The following is a 26,292-nucleotide window of genomic DNA, read 5'->3' as shown; positions in this document are numbered from 1 at the left end:
CGCATCGATCTAGGATTTTCGACGGTCATTTTTCAGTAACACAACTGAATTGAACTTACCATGATTGGAAATCCTTCAAACACAGCGACTAAGATAGCAAACTGCTTTTCCTCTCCTCTTCTTCATCGGTAAAACGAAACCATAGTAGACTCTAATCAAAGGAAAGGTGTTGATTATTTCAACGCTGACGGCTCGCAGTTTTTATATAGAAATGCCTTCGGTTCAATTCCCGGTAGGGAATATATAATCCGTCTATGCCTTTACTGCTCTAGAGAGATGAATGCATGCAAGCTTTATTAATTGTGCTGTGCTATATACTATTACTCAGTGTCACTCATTTTGTTCTGCCACACTAATGGTGTGTTAAACTATATAGATCAAGACATGGTAGCGTGTCGTGAGGCCCAAGAAGCCGGCGCGCCACACCGTAAGTAATTTACAGGAAGAAAAAAACGCGACTTTCACACCTTTGTAGCTCCATGATCCCTTATCCGATTGGAATTATTTTCACTACAGAGGTGGCCGCCAGGTAGGCCACGCCGTATACCAAATTTGAAGGAAATCTCCCTAGTCGTTTCTGAGATATAAGTGGCCAAAGTTTCGTTTTAATTTCTTGGTTTTTTTCAGGGGGGCTACGGAGGTTTTGATTTCTTTTCGCACCCTTTGCAAAAATTGTTATGAAACACAAACTTTTAATTCCATTGTATCGATATTTGGCACAAGTAAAGAGCTTATAAAGGTACATTCGCGTACCAAGTTTGCTATGAATCTGATAAATATCCAAGGAGTTATGAGCATTTATTCACGTAAAAAATGATGAAGCTTTGTCACGGCTACAGGGTAAACCGAGTAGAGGAATAACTTGAAAATTGGTGTGTACATAGGCTGATTATCGTAGGAGTGCCTTTTGGTGGTTAGAATAGCAACAGACTTACAGCTACAAAGTTATAAAGCAAAAACCCAGCAAGTGTAAAATCGCGGGATCGAGATACTTTACTGAATAGAGCAGTCACTGGGGGGGGCAAAAAAGGTGCATAAAAATGTCGAAAAAATCATGACCAGGGTTCGAACCGAGGACCTCATACCTAACGCCTGCGTCCTTAACCACTGCTATCTCGGTTAATCACTTCACTTAATTTCTACTCTATTGGGGGAGTGCCATTAGGGCCGAAAAAAAGATATTCAATTGTTAAAAAACTGCTCTATTAACACTTTGAGGTAGTCTCGCGTGCCAGACGGTTTGTCTGTGGGGCGGCAAATAAACCGTCTGGTCACTGTTGCACACATTCCAGGACCACTTGGCAGAGCCAATCAGATCGCTTCGCGCACTCTGTGACGAAACAACCACTAATAATTCAAATTCTTAGCGTAATAAAGAATTGAATCTCGGCTACAGATCACTTTTTCGAAAGTTTAACAACGCCATGGGCTTAGGATCTTTGTTTCCCTGGTACAGGGCTCTTAAAATCGTTCGTATAAGAGCGATCGTGGTTCGCTACGGATTTGTGAAACGACAGAATTGTCGAGGAAGACGTTCAGCAATGTTTCGAATACGTCACCAGGACATTACCAGTACAATTATTGTCTTAGTCTGCTCAAAGAGGTGATTGGAACGATTATTGCATTATCCTTGGCGCAAAACATTGCCGTGATGTAATCTAATTGCATTCCAGTGAGTTCACGGAAAGTGTGCAACAGTGACCAGACGGTTTATTTTCCGCCCCCACACAAACCGTCTGGCACGCGAGACTAACTTTGAGGCTCAATCTAGTAGTTATTTCATCAAATCTGGGCCATTTTCGTATCGATCAGCGGTATATTTGTAGTATAAATGTAGTCTCGTCCTCGCAGACCCATTCGCCCGGGGTGGCACTTATCGATTGTAATTATGTGTAGTAACCAGATCTGGATTAAACTAACACCTCCCAACCAAAGTACTATCCACATATGTGCTTTCTATCGCCCTCCAACATCTGACTTGTATCCAATAGAGCAACTCCATCTATCATTATCTAACCTGTTGAACCAATCTAAGACTCTACCTATAATAGGGCTGGGCGGTTTCTCGGTATTATAGTAATATCGCGGTATTGCAATGAAGCGATATCTGTATCGCGTAGATTTCGGTGAAACGATAATATCACGATATCGATATTATTACGATTTTTAGTGTTTGTGACAGCTTATGGTTGTTATAATGCATTTCAAATAATCACGTGATACTACTGCAAACAAGGACCTAGTACTAGCTAGTCAATTTTTTTACAAAGATCGAGATACTCTAATAGAACAGTCAGCTAGGATCGAGATACCCTATAATATAGCAGTCAGCTACTCTAATATAGCAGTCATCTTTAATAACCGCGATAAATAGTAATATCGTGATATATTTCTGCACGATATATCGTGAAGCGAAACTCCAATACCGCCCAGCCCTACTACCTAACATCTTGCTAATGGGAGATTTCAATTTCCCAGGTATTACCTGGAATAGTGGTTATGGCCAAATTAGTACACCAACTTATGGAAGTAGGCTGAATAGCTTATTTTTAGAAATAATCAATGATGTTTGTCTTGAGCAGTTTGTACATCAAGCAACGCGCCAGAATAATATATTGGATCTAGTTTTTGCTACACATCCGAATATTTCTAATCTTAATACTGTACCTGGCATCTCTGATCATGATGCAATCATATTTGACCTTCACATAACTCGAAAGCCAACAACAGGTAAAAATCAACAGTGTTGCACTATATCATAAAGGTGACCTCCAGTCAATAAAAAATGATCTTGCAACCTTTTAGTAATAATTTTCTGAACAGTGATCCTCAATCTAGAACTGTCAATCAACTATGGCAGGAATTCAAGATGGCAGTTGACAAAGCAGTTATTGATCATGTTCCACACAAAGTGAACAACTCACGTAATAGACTACCATGGATAAATAGGCAAATTAAAGCAGACATGAAAGTATGAAAATGCTTATACAACAAAGCTAAAAGAAGTAATTTGCAACATGATTGGGATGCTTACCGTAAAACAAAGAACTTCCATAAACACTAAATTGAAATAAGCACATAACAACTACTATAAAAGACTGTTTGATAACTCCTTTAGTGGTAACCGACGACAATTTTGGAAATACATCAGAGCGAAGCGTCAAGACAAACCTGATATGCCTGCATTATTCATAGACAATCAACCAATTCATAGTGCAAAGGATAAAGCTAATACTTTGAATAGTCACTTTAAATCAGTTTTTACAGAAGAAAACTTGTCAACAATACCAACTATGGATAATCATACTGATGTGCCCAACATGCCTGATATATCTATTTCTCAAGCTGGAATATACCAATTACTTACATCACTTGATGAACACAAGGCCAGTGGACCAGACCGTATATCACCTTACATCTTAAAGCACTGTGCAGATGAAATAACACCGATATTACATATAATTTTTACTCAATCTCTATCTACAAGTCTTTTACCAAATGACTGGCTAAAAGCTAATATATGTCCTGTACATAAAAAGGGTAGTCGTAGTAATGTTGCTAATTATCATCCTATTTCATTAACCTCCATTTGTGCTAAAGTCATGGAGCATATCATACATCACTCTATCATGAACCACCTAAATCAGAACAAAATATTAATTGAAAATCAACATGGATTCAGAGCTAACCATTCATGTGTAACCCAACTCATCACACTATCCGAAGATATCTCCTTTGCTTTAGACCACCAAAAACAAAGACATCATCCTATTAGACTTTTCCAAAGCATTTGACACAGTACCACACCAGCGACTACTAACCAAATTAAGATTCTATGGAATTAATGGTAATAGTTACAATTGGATCCAAACTTGGCTTACTCACCGCTCCCAGTGTGTTGTGTTAGATAGCGAATCCTCAAGTCCAGTACCGGTGCTTTCTGGAGTACCACAAGGCACAGTGCTCGGACCATTAATGTTTCTGTTGTACATTAATGACATTACTACAGATATCAACTCACCACTCCGCTTGTTTGCTGATGATTGTTTACTTTACAGAGTTATTAACAGTGCAGAAGACGCCAACATGCTTCAAGAAGACCTGAATAGGTTATCAGAATGGGCAAACACCTGGCAACTTAGATTCAATGTTAGTAAATGTACTGTTATACGTTGTACAAGATCCTTGACACCATTCAATCACGTCTATACCCTCAATAATCACATCTTAAATCTATCTGATCAACATACTTACTTGGGAGTAGGGCTGGGGGGTATTGGAGTTTCGCTTCACGATATATCGTGCAGAAATATATCACGATATTACTATTTATTATTATTATTGATTATTATTGATTGTTGTGCAGACCTCAAAAGAGTATGGTGCACAAAAAGGGTACAATTGCTACTGTCAATTACAAAAGAAAAACAAACTTATATAATTATACAATATTTACTATACACAAGACCATATATACACATTGATAAATTATTAAACAGTTACTAGTCCAGCTAGGCTGCGCTTGAATTGGTCAATCTCTGTTAAATCAATCACGTGTTGGGGTAAGGAATTCCAAATATTGATTGCAGAGGGGAAAAAAGAAAATTTATAACAGTCAATTCTAGTCATTGGGGTTAAAAATCTCTTATCATGGCCTCTGGTGTGATGTAGGTTAGGATTAGGAAAAAGGAAATCATCAGCATTAATATCGATTTGGTGAGATATAATTTTAAATAACATTGTAGCCTTCTGTTCATTCCTGCATCTGGCTAAGGTGGGCCAATTAAGGTTAGATAACATTTCAGTAACGCTGGAATATCTAGAATAGTTGTTAAATGCAAACCGTGCTGCTCGTCTTTGGACATTTATCGCGGTTATTAAAGATGACTGCTATATTAGAGTAGCTGACTGCTTTATTAGGGTATCTCGATCCTAGCTGACTGTTCTATTAGAGTATCTCGATCTTTGTAAAAAAAATTGACTAGCTAGTACTAGGTCCTTGTTTGCAGTAGTATCACGTGATCATTTGAGATGCATTATAACAACCATAAGCTGTCACAAACACTAAAAATCGTAATAATATTGATATCGTGATATTATCGTTTCACCGAAATCTACGCGATACAGATATCGTTTCATTGCAATACCGCGGTATTACTATAATACCGAGAAACCGACCAGCCCTACTTGGGAGTAATCCTTCATATATCACTATCTTGGTCACCACACATTTCTAGTATTGTTACTAAAGCATCTAAAACACTTAATTTTCTGAAACGTAACTTAAACAAATGTTCAGAACAAGTTAAAGAATCTGCTTATCTAACAATGGTTAGGCCACAACTAGAATCGAGTAGAATATGCATCTGACGTCTGGGACCCTCACCAAACTGGAGATATTGTAGAGCTAGAAAAATACAACGAAGAGCAGCACGCTGGGTAATGAATGAATATGGTAGACTTAGTTATGTCACCTGAATGTTAAATCAGCTTTCATGGCCAACTCTCCAGACTCGCCGCAAATTATCTCGACTACAAACTTACACAAAATTTTTTACCAACAAATATCACTTACAATTTCTCCATACTACCTACCAACATCACGATCCACGAGACAGTACCATCCACTGCACTACATCTTACCACATGTATCTACCACAGCACACCACAATAGTTATTTTTCAAGAACAATTAATGATTGGAACTCCTTACCAGTAGATCTTGTTGAAGTTGCAGATGCTGACATTTTTAGAACTGGACTACAATCATTATTGTAATTGTGTTACATGTATTAGGGCAAATCTGAGCACACCAGCAGGGCTGACTGCTCAGTAATAATAATAATCAATAATAATAATAATAATAATAACCGGGTCAAACACCAATTATGTCCTGGTTTAAACACCAATTATCACTCGCCAGAGTCGGCGATTTCTCGGACAAAAACAGTATGGGCATTTCACCAGACCCTTTCTGAGGGGCGCTTATAATCTCTAATCGATAAGCGCCACCCCAGAGAATGGGTCTGCTAGGACGAGACTAGTATTAATGCGAGGGGTCCGACACTTCGGAAACCCCTAAACTTTCAAGTTTAAGGAGTGGCTACTATCACCAACCAATGACTCTAATTGATGCATACAAATTTTCCTTTTTCCCATCAACCATCAAATTATGGAACCAACTCCCTGCTGATGTAATTAATTCCTCTACCCCTAATGAGTTTTGTAATAACTTAAGTAACTTTTATGATCACACCTGTGCGTTATAATCTTTTGATCGCTGCACAGTAATATAATATAATAAGAGCGTACGAGATTTCCAGACTTCTACTGTGATTTCTGATTTCCAGCCGGGTTGATTTCTGCTGATTTTTTCCCACGTAAGCTATAGTTTACGGAAAACTTCTTCAAATTTTAAATTAAAAAAAAAATTACAGAGAAACACGGAGGTCAGAGGCCTTGATTTCTGATTTCTACCAGCTAGAGATCGGGGAGGATGGGAGTGCCATTAGGGCCGGAAGTAAATAAAATGTATGAAAAAATAATAAATAAATAAAAAAATTCTACCTCAGCAGCGTACGAGATTTCACAAAGTGTCGGACCCTCATATCGAGCGCCTCATATTAATGCACTTGTCAATTTCATGCCCCACCTCCGGGCGCCCCCACTCCCCAGGTGGGGATTTGACATTGCTTTTTGTCCCCACTCCCTGGGGCAATTGACAGTTGTCCAATTCACTGACCGATTTTCGGTAGTTACATTTCTAAACAATAAATCGCACTTGCTAGCTACAGGGCAGGTTTATTACTAGTCGTATTATGATTATGATTATGATTAAATACGGGTAAAGGCACAGCCTGCATACCCGATCAATGCAGTAATTATACAAAAATAACTCTTGAATCAATTAAATAACTTATACAAAAATAAATCTTGAATCAATTAAATGACTATCTAATAATGATTTAAAAGTGTTAATCGAAGAACTATTTACAACATAATTAGGCAAACTATTCCAATTGTATGCATGAAATATGTGCTTAGTCATCCTTGAGGTGTCGTCAAATCCCCTACTATGGGGTTGGGGACATAGTGGGGATTTGACTGCCGATTTTTCCTCAGTAGTGGGGAATTTGACACCATGCACGATTTGTCAAATCCCCTGTATTCTCCCACCCTCCCCGGGGATGGGGCATGAAATTGACAAGTGCATAACTTAGTTTCGCCCCCAGGCGGTCTGCGAGCAGATTAGTATTACCGACTCGCGCCACAATCATCATCATCATCGTAATATCTATGGTGCTATACTATGGAACGCCGAATGCGACAAAAATCAGACAAATTTTTTATTCAGCATCGATATTTTTACATCGATGAATTTCACCATATCGATGTTTTTTTAATCGATCTGATCGATGTTTTGTGATCGATGTTACACCATAGATCTAAAAACACTGATGATTTTCTATGCTTGGCAAAAGTGACCGTCACCGGCAGACCTCTCAACTCTCACCGTGAGATCGAGACTCACGTTTTCACCGTGAGACTTAACGTTTTTGGGCCTCTTCTCAAAGTCTCACGGTTAGGCACTAATTTCTCAAGGCCACGCTCCAGATCTCAAGAATTCTCAAGGTTTTCGTCTATAAACAAAACTCAAACCCAAAATCGAAAACTTTTCGTAAACTTAATGTAAGAAATGGTACTCACGTGATAAATATTTAAAATTTATGGCGCTAAAATCTATAAAAGACGAAATAAAAGGCTGGAGCCAACCTGTAACCCATTACTACATGGTGGTAAGGTGACTTCTGGTTTTTGTTTGGTAGTAAATAATGTTTTCTACATTAATCAACTTTAATCATATGATATAGCTATCACGTGCCAGAGCAGAAGCCAGATTTGGACCTAGTGAAAGGATTAGTGATACCTACAATCATCACAAAGATAAACATAAAGCTGAATAAGCAAACTTATGATTCACGTGATGCTACACCATGCTTGGAATTCCAGGTTGCTTAGATTCTATGTGTAGATTAACACCATAGAGCATAGAAATAAGCTGCAAATAACAGCAGTATGCATGCAGTATAGCTAGTTCATGCTTGTTGACATTCTTTATTAATAAAGTGTGAGTGTGCATGAGCCCCACTGTTGCATGAGGCCATGCACTTGGGGTGTCTCAAGGTTAACTCCAGTTCCAAGTTGAGAGGTCTGGAAAAACTTGTGATACAACAGCCTGGAAATCATGTCCCAGTAAAAAGGTGCAGGATTTGGTTTTTGAAAATACAAAAAGAAGTGAATATCCACTCAAAAACAGCCAAGCTGCAAAAAACGAGTGTGGCCCTCAATAGCTGGCCTGGGTGAAAAAGTTGTGAAATCAAAGGCGGCGGCTAACATCATTGCAGCCATTTATTGGCCACCACCTTTGATTTCACAACTTTTTCACCCAGGCCAGCTTTTGAGGGCCACACTCGTTTTTATAGCTTGGCTGTTTTTGAGTGGATAATATATACCTTATCTATGGTTAGGCCTATAGGTCCTGCTGTAAACTCAGAAGTCTAAATTTTTCAGGGGGGAGGGGGGGGGCTCCTGAACCCCCCTGTCTTTGTATCTTCCCTTTTCTCATCAATTTAATAGGTAAAACTTAAACCCACATATACTTTTCTATATTTTCGCGTACTTTTCCCCCACCCACATACAAAGTCGGTACTGTCTAACTTTTATGGCACGTGTGGACAGTAGACTAATGTATCTGGAATGGAGTCTCAAACCAATCAGGAGGGATTATCAATAAACATCACTGAAACATGATGATCGATCACATGTTTAAACCCACATCCTAACTATACCTGTACATATTTTCATCATCATGATGGGCTTTTTCTATTACCTGATTTGTCAAAAGACAGGGTGTCACCAAAAGGCAAAGCCTGTATGAGGGTGCTTCCCTTAACAGATACAAAAAGTAATAAGACAAATACAACAGAATAAATACAAACAAAGAACAACAAAAACAAATACTACTAACCTGATTTTCTAACATTACCTAACTTGTCCTATAACCCCTAATCCTAATCTGCCATAATTGTGTTTCGAACCCGAGGTTGATCCCTCCTCAGTTGTGCTAACATGTGCCAGGAAAACAGTGGAAATGAAGGGAATCAGAAAATAGAAATGGCCAAATTGGTGCAGCTGCCCCTTCAATTAGAACAAGACTTAAGATATATACTGTTGCAGACCTACTTGCCAAAATGTCATCCCCCATGCTTCTTGAATCAAATAGAGGTTTCCTCAAAGAGAAACCTAGGGTACACATAAACGGCCACAGATGGGGCAAGAAACACCTCACGAGTGTGATCACTAAACATTTTATGCTTTGTGGCTGTACTTCCACAGCTTCCATTGCAGCCATCAAACACCCATGTCACAATGATCCATAATTTTTTGTGTAGCTAAAATACAAAATTCACATTTAAAAATCACTACAATGTCCTACCGTACATGTAGTGTACAACTACCTATAAAGTTTACAAAACAATAGCACAAATCCAACACATACAAAATTGTGTGTTTATAGAAAAGTTTCAAACCATCTAAGCATATAGCCAGTGTGATGGTATTGACTTTATTTCTTTGTTAGAGCCTGCTGCACTTGATCCCTGGTAGGAACTAATAAAATAACACAAGTAAAACAGAATTGAACGATCAAATATAATATCAAGAGTTCATAATATTATATTATGAACTCTTGATAATACATAGCCACTCTTTTACATTGAATAAGACATACGAGTATCCTGATTGTCAGATCTCCAGGTCAATATATACAATTTAGGACCACTACAAAGTACTACAGGAATGGACACTAGACGTCAAGCCTTCGTGTTCTGCCCAACAACACAACAGAATTTAACTGAGAGACTTATATACACAGGGAAACGCATAAGTACTGTAACACAAAACATCTCTTGGGCATTTTATTTACAAGATAAGTGGTGGCTACCACATGCTCAGCAACTCACGTGGTGAATGTCTGACACCATTGAGGTCATTCACGATCTCCCATATAAGTGTTCCACAGTTGTAGCCTTGAAAATCACAGCCCCCGATCCTACCCCCTCTATGTAGTGCCACAATCTTGAGATCCCCTTCAGCCTCCTTCAAAACAGGCGACCCTGAAGAACCCTGATCTGTGGTGCACTGGTACAACAGTAGAGGATCTATAATGATATGATGCGCGGGTTATATTACAGTGACACTTGTTTGTATAGCATGTGTGAAGTACAATATTGCATAAGGTTAGAATACATGTATACTGATAATATATTGCTAGAATCATACAGTACGATAGTACTGTATAGTAGGGACCACAAAGGAGTAGGCATGGCCCACGAAATAACATCATCCAAAAACCAGCCTTATTTTTCCCTGACGATGAGGCAGCATTGTTTAGGTAAAATTAAGCCCAATCGAGCTTTCAGATTGACTTGGAATGCTTTCAACAAGTTGCTACGGAATTTTAAAAATAATTTATTTAACGGAATTTTCTACTGACTGAGTAAGTAACTGACTGATGCTTTCAGACAAGCGTAACTTGATAATGGCTAAGGCTACAGGCTTCATTTTTTCAGTTTGACGTCGCTTTGGCCCGAGAGGTGCCTTTTGGCATACTGCAGTACGTACAATGCATTCTTCGTGGACTTACCAGTGTCCTCCTTTGTGTCCTATTCATCTTTGCTGACAGCGAAAAGTGTTGATTTGGCGGTAGCATGTGATGGCTTCCCTTCGTAACGGAAATTGTCTGTATTCTTCATAGTGACTATTTTGATTGCAGAGGTGCTTTTCAAACAGTTCTTGATTCATACTGCTGTGTAATGGGCTGAACATAGCCGATAATGAAGCATAATGGATACTTCACTTTTCAGACGACAATTGATATAACTAGGGCATGCGGTACCATTTCTTTCTTTCAGTGTGCATGGATTGCAAAGGTGCTTTTCGAACAGTTCTTAATCCAAAATGCTGTGTAACTGGTTGAACATAGCTGACAACGAAGTGTAATGGATGCTTCACTCTTTCAGACGATAATTGATATAGCTGGGGTGTGGTGCCATTTCCAGATGCAGTATGCGTGGGTTCACCAGTCATAATAACTATTTACAAAAACAGTTAGCAAACAAGTACACAGGAATTTTCAACTAGAGTAAGGACCATAGCATATCAATAAAAAGTACTGAAACAAGCTGGAATAGTGCACGATTTTAAATCACAGTAAAACAATAAGAAGTGTTATATCCCTACTGTGCTCTTTACCACTATGCCACCACTGTCAGTTGTTCATGTCACTCTGCACAAAACAGCCAAGCTGTGAAAAAAAGTGCGGCCTTAAAAAGCCTAAGTGAAAAAATTGTGAAATCAAAAATGGTGGCCAACAAAAGGCTGCGATGTTCATTTGTTGGCCATTACAGCCATTTGTTGGCTGTCACATTTGATTTCACAACTTTTTTCACCCAGGCTTTCAGATAAATTATACATGTGTGTATTGTGGCATAATAAAATGCAAGCGTACATCTACATGTCACCCCATAGCCATTAGGCTTTGAAGCAATCTTATACATGCATGGGCACAACACACCAGCTTGCTTTCCTAATGCACATATTGATTATCATGATAGGTATTCCCATGAAATATCACAATGTACTATTTTCACCCAACCCTTTAGAACTTTAATGCACTATAACAGAGCTTATGATAACGTCCGGACACCGGACAAAATCTGGTCAAATTGCATAGATGTCTGACCATAATGCAATTTGTCCGGACACAGTGTCCCATCAAAGCACAAGGAAGGAGCCTAAGGGCTGAGCTGGCAAGCTATCAACAATAACAGTCACTTGGTTGCCAGGAGATAGTATACATTCTTACAACCCAAGGGAGTGGCCACAAATGTACCAATGCCAACCCTCTGGTGTACAGTAACTACATAACAGCTGCAGTAAGGCATGTGACATCTTACCACTATAATGTTAATTTGCTATGCTACAGTAGACATATTGGGCATTCATCTTCCACATGTCCAGTCAATTTGAACAATTGTCCGGCCAATTTTGGTTTGCCAGGACATTGTGGCAGGACAACAGAGAATTCTTATCATAAGCTCTGCCATAAACTCATGGTCCTATGATGTGTCAGAATCACTTTTGGTTTACCAAATTTGATCTGGGTGGACCAGTTGCGGTTACCAGAAATGGTTTAGTAAGACCGTTATTAACCAGGCACATGTCCCTGGTATGTCTGTGTTATTTCTCTCAAGTGAGCAAAATGTTTTGTGCTAAAAGCAGCCTGCATATGTGAGAAAATATCAAATGAAACTGTATGGCACCATTATCACTCTTCCAGGTAGATAAGCTTTCACTTTGTGGTGGGTTGTTTGTGCCAGCTTGAAATATAGGTGAAGCAAATTACATGGTGTATCTAGCCTTGTAGGCTACCAAAATTTCTTCAAGGTGAAAGAGGGGCATGTCCCATACTTACGCAAACAAAAATGGAAGGCCCTTAAGGCTTTCTCTAAATAATTATGTGAGAAAACACTACAGACACACTATAAAATAGTTTAGAAGCTACTTCTGTTTAATTTGTGGTTTATGGGGTTGTGCTTCCTTAGTAGTAGTGCATATTAATGTAATTACCAAATTACAAAATAATTCATGAAATACAAAATAAACTTAATTGATAATCTTTTATTTACTAATTGCGTTAAATTGCAAGGTTGATTACTTGCCTGTTCAGCTAGAAATGGATTATGAGTGCCTATTTAGAAGTAGCACAACATTAACTTGTTTCCTGGGCCATTTGTTTTCATGATGACAAGCAAAAGTTAGTCTGGCCAGACCAATTTTACAGGACCAAAAAGGATCCAAAATACATTAAGCAGTGCTGTTTTGCTTAACTGTTATTCTAAATTCTACATTGACAGCTTCACATACATAATAGGTGTATTTTGCCATACTTTCACTCTTTTTTTAGCACAGGGGAGGGGACAAAATGAAGTTTTGTGAAATATGGTGGGGACAATGATGTAAATATCTGTGTGCTTAGGTATCTAAGGACAGTAAGGAGTGCCCACCAGGAGATTTCTGTATTTCAGACTTCTTGCTCCTGGTGCAATCTTGGTAATGACATGCTCTGTCCAGGATTTTTCAGACTCTCCCACATTGCATTTTCAAATGAGCACAAGTTTATTACTGTTACCAAGAGTATATAATGGGGAGGGAGAGTGTCGAACTACGCTATATGTTGTGAAAAATGAGCCCAAAAGTTCTAAGGCATCGTTCAAACAACTCAGTGATTTGTGTTGATTGGTGACTAATTATAAGCCCAGTGGGCGCACTTTGTACATGTGACTACTGAGTGAAAGAACGGTGTACTGGAGAAAAGTATGGCAAATTACGCAGAGGAACTCGCTGTACAAAGAGAAAGACACAAGCAGCTAACCTGGAAAACAAACATTAAGGTTTCATCGTGGTCAAGTGAGGTCAGGATTTTGATATTTCATCATGGTAGAGATTTCATCATGGTCGCCATCCCATGCCTCGCCTCGACAGTTCTACTAGTTAAAGCGACATGTCTAGATGAAATTTCAGCCATTGCAATTCCATACGGACCACCGTTAAAACATTTAAGGTGTTAAATCTGAGCAATCAACAGCGACAGCCTATAGCGCAGTTCGACACTGTCCCTCCCCATTATATACTCTTGCTGTTACTGGTGCATTCAGATGATCTTACTTAAAATTTAAGGTGGGATGGGGCAAGAGTTTGCCAAGGAAGGGGAAAGTGCCGCCATTGCCTTTCTCCCCTAAATGTCACCTGGAGTACTAAAAATTTATTATTAAACTTCTAATAGCTTAACTTACAGTACATGCATATATTTTGAAAAGACCACATTCTTAGTACGTAAGTGTGGATGCAATAGTCACTCACCTAGTACAGTAGATTCAGATGAAGAGAATGCTAAGTCTCCACCTCGAGGATGCTGGATAACATACACCTGATCGCCAGTCTTTATGTCAGTTGGGAACATGAAAATGGGATCAATATCCAGTGGCTTTTTAGTCTCAGGTTCCTTCATTTTGCTCTCATCAATCTCAATAATAGTGTAGTCCAACTAGTAGGAGTATACACAAATACACGGATGGGCATACATGCACACATACAAACTGAAATACCAAATTCAATGACCTTCGGACAGGGGTAAGGACAAGACCACATGCACTACAAAGTGCTAACAGATATGATAGGTATGCAGAAAAATTTGGAACTTTCAACTAGAGTAGGGACCATAACACATTGATAAAAAGTACTGAAACAAGCTGGAGTAGTACACGATATTAATTCACAGTAAAACAATAAGAAGTGTTATATCCCTACTGTGCATTTCCATTATGGTATCTTGAGCACAGTAGGGACATAACACTTCTTATTGTTTTACAGTGAATTAATATCATGCACTACTCCAGCTTGTTTCAGTACTTTTTATTGATGTGCTATGGTCCCTACTCTAGTTGAAGATTCCAAATTTTTCTGTGTACTTGTTTGTTAACTGTTTTTTGTTGTTGTTTTTTTTTGTAAATAATAATTATGACTGGTGAACCCACGCATACCGCATCTGAAATGGCGCCGCGTGCCCCAATTATCGTCTGAAAAGTGAAGTACGTATCCATTACGCTTTGTTGCCAGCTATGTTCAACCAGTTATGCAGCATTTTGAATCAAGAACTGTTTGAAAAGCACCTCTGTAATCCACGCATACCGAAAGAAAGAAATGGTGCAGCGTGCCCCAGCTATATCAATTATCGTCTGAAAAGTGAAGTATCCATTACGCTTCGTTGTCGGCTATGTTCAACCCGTTACACAGCAGTATGAATCAAGAACTGTTTGAAAAGCACCTCAGATATCAATATAGCCACTATGACAAATACGGACGATTTCCGTTATGAAAGGAAGCCATCACGTGCTATCGCCAAATGGACACTTTTCGCTGTCAGCAAAGATGAATGGGACACAAAAGAGGAACATGAAGAATGCATTATACATGCCAAAAGGCACCTGTCGGGCCGAAGCGACGTCAAACACTGAAAAAATCAAGCCCGTAGCCTTAGCCGTTATCGAGTTACGCTTGTCTGAAGGCATCAGTCAGTTACTTACTTACTTACTTAGTCAGTAGAAAATTCCGTTAAATAAATTATTTTTAAATTCTGTTAAATAAATTATTTTAAAAATTCCATAGCAACTTGTTGAAAGCGTTTTGGGTCGATCTGAAAGCTTGTTTGGGCTTAGTTTCACCTAACCAATACTGCCTCATCATCGTTAGGGGAAATTAAGGCTGTTTTTTGGGGTGATATTATTTTGTGGGCCACGCCTACTCCTTTGTAGTCCCTACTATACACTACGATAAGTGTATGATGATACCTGTTGAAAGTAATACATTGTACAACGATTGTATGATGACCACTTAACTTACTGTTACGTGAAAGTCGGCATCACCACATATTGTCAGTCTAATTATGTACTCCATAACAGAAGTATTTTCCAATCTAAATAGAACTAAAATATGTATCAAGCCCCATCAAGTACCTTCCTCTACTTTTTGTACAGGGTCCATTCAGCTCACCTGAAAACTTTCAATACAGGTAACACTTTCACACCTCAGTAACCACCCAGATTACATTTTGTATGTAGCCCAGTTAATTGGGGGGTTTAGAAAACCCGGACTGGACCGGACCAGGTCAATTATTCAAGTAAGCCAATTCACACAATAGCTATAACATACAATTCACACAATAGCTAGCTATAACATACACTCTTCACCTTGTAGCCACTCTGCCAAGAACACAATTAGCTAGCTACGATGGCTCAGACTGCAACAGCGATCACGCATGAAACTTCATCCACGATAAAACAACCTAACTAAGCTATTAAACTACTTTCTACTGCATTTCACTACATAATCGCTACAAAGCTACAAGCTCTTTCTGCTGTACTCAATTGTTACACACACGAGTAACCGCCCGGATTTATTAGAATCGGGATATACAAAGTGAAAGGAACTAAGATAACAGCAAACCTTCGATTTATTTTGGTAGTGATGAATGAGTAATGGAGTATTTAACTATAGTTACATGTCAAGGCCAGTAAGCTTTAGCTAAATAGAACAAAACCTTATACTCCAGAAATTTCTATATAGCTACCCTGGGCATATTTCACACTAGCTTACCTTTCTTAGTTTAGCCAGTTGTCCATGACCATTCCTTTAAATAAGTTCGAAGGTTTGCTGTTATCTCACTTTGTATATCCCGATTCTAATAAATCCGGGCAGTTACTTGTGTGTGTAACAGTTGGGTACAGCAGAAAGAGCTTGTAGGCTTGTAGCGATTGTGTAGTGAAATGTAGTAGAAAGTAGTTTAATAGCTTAGTTAGGCTGCTTTATCGTGGATGAAGTTTTGTGCGTGATCGCTGTTGCAGTCTGAGCCATCGTAGCTAGCTAATTGTGGTCTTGGCAGAGTGGCTACAAGATGAAGAGCATATGTAGTAGCTAGCTATTGCGTGAACTGTATGTTATAGCTATTATGTTAATTGGCTTATTTGAAGAATTGACCTGGTCTGGTCTGGTCTGGTCCGGTTCAGTCTGGGGTTTTCTAAACTCCCAGCTAATCGAGCTACATACGAAATGTAGCCGGGATACAACTGGGCAGTGATTATATAGACATTGATGCTGAAATCGATTGTGGGGATCGATTAATACTCACATGATTAGGATGCACAACTTGGATTTTGCCATGAAAACCACTCAGACGGAGAGTGTTTTGTTATCCTCACCATCCTAAGAGCTGAAAAATGTTGGGCTAAGGTGAGAACTAGTGCTATACAGCTGTAGCTTTTTCACAAATTGTTTTCAAATATGGACACACCTCCATCACAAAGCAGACACTCTGCATGGAGTAACCACTCTACAAGCAAGCTTACTTACCAAGGCCTTTAGTGAACTCTGTATACTATTCCATAAATGATTCAATATCATTTATTAACTCGCATAACCGAAATTCTCCGTGATATCTCTAGGATATGTCTGTTCATCATAACCGAACATAACCAGAATGTACTAGCTGCTGATCCATAAACAAAATTTTAGATATGCATATATAATACAGCCAATGGCTGCATTCGTGTTGGCTTGGGTGATTGATCACCCTGTACAGGCTATCAGCCTGACAAGTGTTACTGTACACATTAACTGGAACACGGGGCATTTGGGCTTTGCCTGATATGTATGCCCTCTGTCCTGCAGCCCTTGAGCAGTCAGGAATACTTATCATGTAAAGCCCTGTTACAACTATTACTTATGCAACATTACTGTGCATTCATGTGGTCTTGTCCTACATACCCCCTGACCTTCAGATGCTTTTGTAACACATTCAACGATGTGTAAATCACTTACAGTAGGCTTTTCATTAGCACATATCTTTACATGAATTTATTTTAATTTCATTATTAAGGCTTTACAGCACAAGTGCTGAAGGTCCATAGGACATAGTCTATTAAAGATAAGACTATAGGTACCCATATACAGTGTATGTACATACTGCATTAGTTGTGACACAGCATAGTGGAGTTTCTAAAAATATGATGGGTGTGTTGTAAGTACTATAGTACTGAAGAAATCACTGAGGGAGTGACTTTTAACTTTAAGTACTGATTTAAATTAAGTTGGAAGTACAGACAGTGGTATCATTTTTTCTTTAAACAGTGATATCAGGTACAAAAAGTCTTTTCTAGGAATTTTGGGCTACGGCAACTTCAAAAAGTTACCAAGGTACAGTACAAGTACACATTACAGTAGTGACATAGCATTTCTTATTGTTTTACTGAAATTTAATATTGTGCACTACTCCAGCTTGCTTCAGTACTTTTAATCGATGTACTATGGTTCCTATTCTAGTTGAAAATTCCACTTTTTGTTATGTAAAATAAAATTATTGTGACTGGTAAACTCATGCATACCGCATCAAAAGAAAGAAATGGTGTCGTGCTCCCCAGCTACCAATTATCGTCTGAAAAGTGAAATATCCATTACACTTTGTTTTCAGCTATGTTCAATCCGTTACACAGCATTACGAATCAAGAACTGTTCAAAAAGCACTTCTGCAATCAAAGTAGCCACTATGAATGGGACACAAAGGAGGACACCGGTAAATCCTTGAAGAATGCATTGTATGTACTGCGGTGTGCCAAAAGGCACGTGTCCAGCTGAAGCGACATCAAACAGTGAAAAAATCAAGCCCACAGCCTTAGCCATCATCAAGTTATGCTTGTTTGAAGGAATCAGTCAGTTACTCAGTCAGTCAGTAGAAAATTCCGTTTAATATATTTTTTTTAAATCCGTAGGAACTTGTGTTTTGGGTTGATTTGAAGGCTTGTTTGGGTTTAGTTTTACCTAACCAATACTGTCTCATTGTCGTCAGGGAAAAGTTAGGCTAGTTTTTGGGTGAAGTTTTTCATGGGCCACGCCCAAACCTTTGTGGTCCCTACTATACAGTATTATTGTATTGTATGATACTACAAAATCTCCATGCAAGAACCTTCTAGCATGGGTACATACCTTACTATCAGGACTGGACCGGAATGCTTCTTTGCCTTTAACAAATATGTCACAGCCCTTCAAAGTACACTTCCGGCCAGGAAACACATTTTCAAATGTTATCCGACTAGCTGAAGCTTCTTGTGGAGTTGGAATCACATGATTGTTAGTGATCAGAGCCATGCCATACTCATCCCCTCTGGTCTGCACATTGGCAATAAATCCTGTTCCAGTTGTCCGTCTGTAATATACAGGCAGTGTTTAACACTACACTAAACATACCACATTGTAATATCACAAAAGTAATTTGTTCTTGACTGTGCATCAATGGTAACTTAGTGTGTGTAACTACATTAACTTACGGTGAACGGATACGACACACTGTTCTCTTTATCTCGTTGAACACAGTAGTGGTAACCATTCCCTTCCCACAATCCATGGTGATGGTAGCTTGTGGTAAGATAACAGCTGGCTCTATAGCAACACACACAAATATTTTGAGAAACACTTAATGGACACACAAACACACACACACATAAGCATATGTATACACATGTTAGCACATACATAGTTACGTAAAGAATATATATATTTAAAATGAGAATAAACCTTATAACACACTACACGACTAAGTTTTCCACAATCCGTTTTTCTTACTGTGACCATCTGCTTGATCTGTAGATTCTTCTGAAGGTTCAATCACAGAATCATGTTGTTGTTTATCTACAACCATCTCGTGTGAAGAACTGTGTCGATCATGTGACTGCTGGGGTGAAACTGATGGTGGTGAAGAACGCTGCTGTGGTGGTGGTGGTGATGCATGTCGTTGTGGTGGTGGTGATTCTGGAATTTTGGCTACAGGGTATACAGCAGGTTCAAATATTTACACATGTGAATATGTACATTACAAGCAGTAAACCAATGAGCTTAACTACTTAGATCACTGGGTCCCAGGATAAACAGGTCTCATCCACATCAGAAATATATGGGGACTGTCTTCTGTGTCACATAGCAAACTTGGCTCGAGTGTTCCATGCATATTCAGTGGTTACTCTGTTATCCAAACCCATTGGGCTCTGTGTGCATTCAGATAATTGAAGGTTCCATTCATCTATTATACATACCAAGTTCAATTATCATACAGTACTGTGTATTAGGGCTTGGACTTTTCTGGCCAAAATATCACCCTAAAGCCAACCTCACAATACCTTCATGGCACTTTGGTAGCATATATTGGTTAGAAGCACAAAAGTGCCTATAGTATGACCTGAAACGCTTCCAAAAAGTTGCTACAAAATTTAAAAAAACATTTAGTGGAATATTCTACTGACTGACTGACTGCCTGCAGCTGATGCCTTCAGACAAGTGTAACTCAACAATGACTATGGTTACAGGCTTGATTTTTCACTGTTTGATGTTGCTTCAGCCTGACAGGTGCCTTTTGGCATACCACAGTATATACAATCAAGAGTTCATAATATTATGAACTCTTGATACAATGCATTCTTCATGGATTTACCTTTGTGTCCCATTCATCTTTGCTGACAGCACAAAGTGTCGATTTGCGGTAGCACCACATGATGGCTTCCCTACATTTGACAGGAATCATCATATTAGTAGTTTTCCGTTGTGACTGGATTGATTGCAGAGGTCCTTCTCCTAATGTTCTTTGTTTATAACACTGTGTAACAGGTTGAACATAGCTGAAAACAAAGTGTAATGGTCACTTTGCTATTTTAGTAGTAGATAGTTGGGGCACGTGTTCAGATGAAACAATAAGCCTGGCGCCATTCTTTCCAGTATGTATAAGTTCACCGTCATATTAATGTTACAAAAAATTAAACAAACAAGTGTATATTTAAAGTTCGATTTGGGATATAGGAATAAAAATTAGTGAAACAAGGGAGGTTGCCTGCACCTGAAAATATGCATACTAGTGGATATTTAATCCCTACTTTAGTTGTGGGTATAGGGATTAAATGTCCAATGGTATCTCTGCAGGTGTAGCCTCCCGCGTTTTACTACTTTTTATTTCTTTGATCCCTACTCGAACAATTTTTTTCCTTATATACTTGTGTTCTAATAGAATGCACACCTTAGACAGAATACACTAAATAGAAAAATCATTTTTACTGTTTGGATAAGGTTAATCAATGGGAGACATTCTATTTTAAGACTGATTTCCTGGGGCTAGTTGCTTGAGTACAGTAAAAACACAGGCATCACTGTGAGCTTGTAATTAACATGTACATAGTCTGATTAAAATTTTTTGTGCTTAGCACTCATTGTAATCCAACCTCATGATTGTTATCAGTGTAATAGTCATTACCCAAGGTCGCCTGCTGACACACATACATGCACATACACACACAAACACACCAAGGTGTTCCTTCAACTCCTCAGCCAAAGCAATCTTCCTAACCGATCCTGATTCCAGTGCATCAATGACATCCTTCCAAGTGGGTTTTTTGGACAAGTCAAGCCACTGATCAAACATCCGCTGGCAACAGTCTTCACTCCCATGACCATCCCTCCTTATTGTGGAGACAATATGTCGGTGCTCATCACCAATCAGTTGCACACAGATCTTCTCCCACTTGTCTGCTGCCTGAGGTACAACCAGGTTTACCAAGTCAGCTATTTTAGGCTTTGTTCTGCTGGAGATACTGCGAGGGGCAGCCTCCATCACTGCAATTAATACACAAATGTTATCATGTAAAACCTACACTAAACTATTAATTTCAAGTGTAGCAAACAAAAGTACTACTTAAACATGTAGGCACTGTTGCTTCTTTCATAAGCAACAAACACTATGGCACACTCAAGTGCACCTTATCCTTACTACATGAATAGAAGTGCTGGGCAGCACAAAGGACCGGCACATTTGGTACACATATGCTATGGTCTATTACCTACAGTGCATGTATTGCACTATGAATAGTGACTAGGATAACAGGGACAAAAAAATAGTTAACTTTACATATTGCTGGTACTGTCAAAATCCTATATTGGTTGCTTTGCAAGGATTAGTAGTGATTATTAACATCTCAATAAACAAGTTCCTTTCTCTATAAATTGACGTGTAGTTTCATTGAAGTCTCTAGTGACTCTACAAATCCAGGCACTTTAAATTGGTAATGATTATGTACCTTTGACGAGTACATAATCAACTTGAAAATTTCTGAAGCCTTTCTGTCAGCAATCATGGTTATTAAGTAATAAAGAATACATATATACATATACTTTTTGTTAACAAATTCTGGTCACAAAAAAATATTTATCCTTTTACGGTAAGCACAAAGTCATTATACAAGTAATCAAGCTACTTTGTCACAAAAACTGCTCAGTCTATATCAGCAATGCTAACATTGCTCTTAAAGGTGTAAGTAGAGTAGAAATGTATTCTATTATTTTCATGGTAACATACCAGGTCGTTTCACCTCAATATTGTATCCATAATCTTGTCTTTGTTATGTTAATTGCAAAATCATTTGTCAAAAATGTCATCTCAAGGAAATATAAGAGTCTTCCAGATAGCCTGGAACCAGACATGTGGGCACTCATAATCTCTAATTGACAAGCCATGTGCTGAAAGAATGGTATGGTCACACAAACGAAACTTGTCAATCCTGAAGTTTGTATTCCCCTTGTATGCTGGAATATTTTTAGACATTGATTCAAATTTATAGAACCACCTGACAGTACTAATTGTGCAAATGTAGCAATTCGTATGCATATTATGACTTGATTGATACTGGCATATATGCTGGCTTGATTGGATGCAAGACTTGGAGATAATTGCTTCAACTATTACTAGGGTAGCTATTTTTACTGTCAGTTGTGAAACTTTGTATGTTGTAGCTTAAGTCAATTTTTGCACTTTGAAGATAATGACCACTAATGGCAAAATGTATGCCTGTGATTACAGCTTTACTTTATCCCGTAATGTATAAATCATAATCATGCAACTTCCGGAGCCATTATCACTGCATTCTATTTTGATTATGGCTACTTTGTCGCAAAAACTGCTATACAACTAAACTGGACTTATGGTAGTTGATAGTGGGGAAATGCTGCTACAGGATCAATAGAAGCCACTGAAGAATGCTCATAAAACCAAGAGTAAATAATATTCATTATTTATTGGTAAAACTTGAGGCCAGCATATACTTTATACTCAGATATCTTCCAGTTCTAGATCTAAGCAAGAGAAGTTACTTAAGTTGCTACGTAAGAAGGAAAATGATTAGGCAACTTTACAGCATGGCTGAAATTCTGAAACCCATCTAGTGATTTTTTTTTTTGTTGAAGTATTTTGGTACTGTAGACAATGGATAACAGCTGTAGTGACTTAAGGTATGGTGTGAATTGTTGATGTGGAAGCATTATTTCATCTGCCATAAATTCAGTTTTGTTGTAGCGATTCACCTACCAGTACTTTTCAGTGCTGGCACTTATGACCTCTAATCGATGAGCCCCAGAGTTGTGCATGTATTGATCTGATCTAGCGATAGTGCTATTCAGTCAGAAGATAAATGCTCCCTTGTTTAAGAGGTCTGCATCAAATCAAATGCTACAGTACATCACATTGACACTAACCATCCCTAACTGGGTTGATTATGGGAGTAATTCCCGCTTCATTCATTATCTTTTTAGATAGTGACTGAGTTGCCAAGGTCCCCCAATTCACCATGATTTGTAGTAACTTTTCAAAACTCTCCTTATTACCAGCCTCCAGCGGACCAGAAATGTAATTAAGCATTTTTGAGGCCTTTTTCCCTGGTGAAGGCTCATTTTCGATCACCACCTTATCATCGGCGTTGATTATTCGCTCCTTCACCAAATGCGGTAACAAGTTATCAGCGTCCTGTCCTAATATACTTGAGAGATCCGCATAGTGGTTATAGAATATCTTCTTCTCCTTGTATTCTTCTTCGGCCATCATATATTAAGATGCTAAGAGGTGTTAAAGGATTTCGACATTTTTTGTTTAATAAAACCCACAATCAAAACTTCTATATACCGATCACGTGTAAAATATTGTATAGTTGTGGAGGAGCCAGACTTTATAGCGATGGGGACATATTATTATATGTGCAGCCGCATACATTGTCTATAATTATAGTGTAGAGTCCGAACGTGGAACTACCGTATAGCCTAAATATTTCGAGGGGGGAAATTTTCGCTGATTTCGCGGTTTTGGGGATTATCAGCGAAAATTTTAGCCTTGAAATATTTAGACTCCATATAGTCTAATACATTTTGGGAGTGTTTGCAAATCCGCGAAATTTTTATTTTTAGCAAGATAGAGGGGAATCGCTAAGTTCACCCATGTTGAGTCACGTGATCTTTCTGTTCTTATGTTCTATTAATAGAACTATAAACGTAGTGTATTTTATGGAAGCCTGAAGAGTTGGACGGACGAAAGCGACTACCCTTCCATATCTCATCAGTCCCCCTCAGGAAGTGCTTGTGACTCGCCAGTACAGAGAAATTCGAGGAGAAATTACTACACATTGTGACACCAATCATAGTGCCAGCTAGACTCAGGTGATGGCAGAGATTAGTAGAGCTAATAAAGAGCCTGAACTTAGATTGAATATAATGTAAGATGCACCTATATATATCGATGTTGTGCTTAGGTGTGAACTTGTCAGCCTGCAACAGTGCATACAGTGGGACTCTTGACAATTTTTTTTTTGTCTTATCCCCACCAGATGTAGGACTGTAGCCTGCAAAGTGCCTGCACATCTAGCACACAATTAACATCAGCAAGTACATATTCTGCACAATTGAGTTTTGTCAAGCCACTGCAAGCATTATGTCTCCCAAAGCCAGTAACACTTTGCATAAGGTGCTATATACACCCGAATCCATGATTCATTGGTATCTGATATAATCATCTCTGGAGTATACATGTACACGCATGGTATGGAATCCTTGCACTGCCTCAAAGAAGTCCAAACTGGAAGTTCGCTAATGCTGTCCAGCACATGTACAGTGGGCATTTAAGTGTCCTTGATCTCTTGCAAATGTAAAGGAATAAATGTGACCTAATTTTAGAAAACCGTTGATATCCACACAATTTTCAAATTGCATTTTATTTGTTCTTTGTTTTCTACAGGGACAGAGGAATGGACTAGCCAAGTTTCAGCTTCCTAAGTTAAGCAGTGTTGGAAATACAGCACTAGACAGCTGGACGAGCAAATAATTTGATATTTACAGAAGCTATCGAGAAAAGAATCTACAGGCGCTTACATAAACCATCATAACTTACTGATACAACAACGTACAGAATTGAATCTTGGTTCATTGTGTTCACCATGAATTTGTGCATCCACCAAGGTATAGTTTTCCCCCAGGCATGCTTCCATGTTCGAGAAGGAAGGCAAATTCACTGAACAATGATTGTCGGTAAATTCTTTCGTCACCGCAACGTAAACAAACATCTGTAACTTTGGAATCTTTTCGTGTATGGAGATGAAACAAAGATATTTGTACTCCCTATGGACAGGCGAACACAGTGATGCCCAGGATTTATCCATTGGCAACTTAATTCGCCCACCAGCAAGGCGATACAAACTTGTGTAATTTTTTTTCTGGAACTTACGTTTTTTACCCATAGTTTTTAAATGTGTTTTATTACAAAAGTACTGTTGTGCGTATATCGACGGTTTTCCAAAATTCGGTCACAAATTTCAGATGCATATCTAGTTATGTTGGTCTACCTTTTTGTCACGAACTGAGGTTATTATTATTATATTATTGTGTACTGTGCAGGAATCATGTATGATTATAATGCACAGGTGTAATTATAAAAGTGTCCAAATCATTACAAAGCACAGTGTATGTGGAAGCGTTAACAATGTTCTGGAGTAGATTATTCCATAGTTTAATCACTGAAGGGGAAAAGGAAAATTTAAAACTGTACTCTAGTATTTTAGTGGCTTTACTAGCAGCTTGTTTTGTGTGTTGTCCCAGTTAAGGTGTTGATCAATGACTACACCTAGATATTTAGCATGAGTGACCTCTCTGATTGTAGAGTTGTCAATGTGGTAAGTGAATGGTATGATGTTTATCTCGTTTGTTATTTGTAGGAAATTCACATTTAATTGGATTAAAGGTCATAAGCCACTTGTGTGCCCATTGTGTTAAGGAGTCAAGATCACATTGTAATTGATGGCAGTCCTCCACGGAGTAAATATTTGAGTAAAGTATAACATCATCAACATAAAATCAAACTTTACTTGAGACATGTAAAGGAAGGTCATTGATGTAAATCAAAATAGTAATGGAGCCAGAACAGTTCCTTGTGGTACACCTGCATTACATGAGTCACCTTGTTTATTATTTAACACCACTTGTTGTGATTGATCAGAAAGGAAGTGCTTAATCCAAGTCAAAAGAGCTAGGTCCTTTAATACCATAAAATTGTAACTTGTGGAAGAGACCGGAGTGGGGGACCTTGTCAAAGGCTTTACAGAAGTCAAGCAGCAACACACCACACTGTCCTTGTGGGTTTAAGCATTGTGCAAAATCATTTACTGTTATAATTAATTATATCTCACAACTCCTATGCTGCCGGAAGCCATATTGTTCATCTCTTAAAGCTTGATGATGATTCAAATGTTCAAACATACTAGAATAGATAACATGT

The 26,292-nt window shown here is 38.5% G+C and overlaps 2 protein-coding genes and 1 long non-coding RNA gene across 7 annotated transcripts in view; all 3 read right to left on the bottom strand.

The window, feature by feature from the left end:
* The window catches only part of LOC136260354 (uncharacterized), a gene marked incomplete at its 3' end in the record, with an annotated part of 59,663 nt that overhangs the window by 29,846 nt on the left and 3,525 nt on the right, over positions 1-26,292 (bottom strand).
* LOC136260776 (uncharacterized) lies at positions 3,431-5,204 on the bottom strand. Of its 4 annotated transcripts, XR_010703675.1 has the most exons (5): positions 5,188-5,204; positions 4,022-4,205; positions 3,886-3,981; positions 3,690-3,833; positions 3,431-3,638 (listed from the first exon to the last, which is right to left on the bottom strand). It is a non-coding gene; the product is annotated as an uncharacterized lncRNA (long non-coding RNA). The 4 variants fall into 4 exon arrangements; XR_010703674.1 differs by lacking the exon at positions 5,188-5,204 and having other exon boundaries at positions 4,022-4,327; XR_010703676.1 differs by lacking the exons at positions 4,022-4,205; positions 5,188-5,204 and having other exon boundaries at positions 3,431-3,525; positions 3,584-3,638; positions 3,886-4,015.
* Positions 9,424-23,638, bottom strand: LOC136261714 (uncharacterized). Of its 2 annotated transcripts, none has more exons than XM_066055760.1 (8): positions 23,235-23,638; positions 21,015-21,323; positions 19,293-19,490; positions 18,998-19,109; positions 18,657-18,876; positions 13,983-14,166; positions 10,022-10,219; positions 9,424-9,668 (listed from the first exon to the last, which is right to left on the bottom strand). In XM_066055760.1, the coding sequence occupies exons 1-8, from the start codon at positions 23,578-23,580 to the stop codon at positions 9,625-9,627; spliced, it is 1,611 nt and encodes a 536-aa protein (XP_065911832.1). In that variant the 5' UTR covers positions 23,581-23,638; the 3' UTR covers positions 9,424-9,624. The 2 variants fall into 2 exon arrangements, with proteins under 2 accessions (XP_065911832.1, XP_065911833.1); XM_066055761.1 differs by lacking the exon at positions 23,235-23,638 and adding an exon at positions 22,063-22,207.

Source organism: Dysidea avara, chromosome 7 (assembly GCF_963678975.1).
Source record: "Dysidea avara chromosome 7, odDysAvar1.4, whole genome shotgun sequence".
Lineage (NCBI taxonomy): Eukaryota > Metazoa > Porifera > Demospongiae > Dictyoceratida > Dysideidae > Dysidea > Dysidea avara.
Note: the sequence above shows the minus strand (reverse complement) of the source record. Positions and strands in the feature narration are given on the sequence as shown.

Bases quoted from the DNA above. Each gene is read 5' to 3' on its own strand.
- LOC136261714 (XM_066055760.1), bottom strand. From the start codon at position 23,580: ATGATGGCCGAAGAAGAATACAAGGAGAAGAAGATATTCTATAACCAC. The intron at 10,220-13,982 runs GTGAGTGACTAT...ATATCATTATAG, and splicing joins ATCTGAATCTACTGTACTAG to ATCCTCTACTGTTGTACCAG. The intron at 9,669-10,021 runs GTGAGTTGCTGA...TTATTTTATTAG, and splicing joins TGGTGTCAGACATTCACCAC to TTCCTACCAGGGATCAAGTG.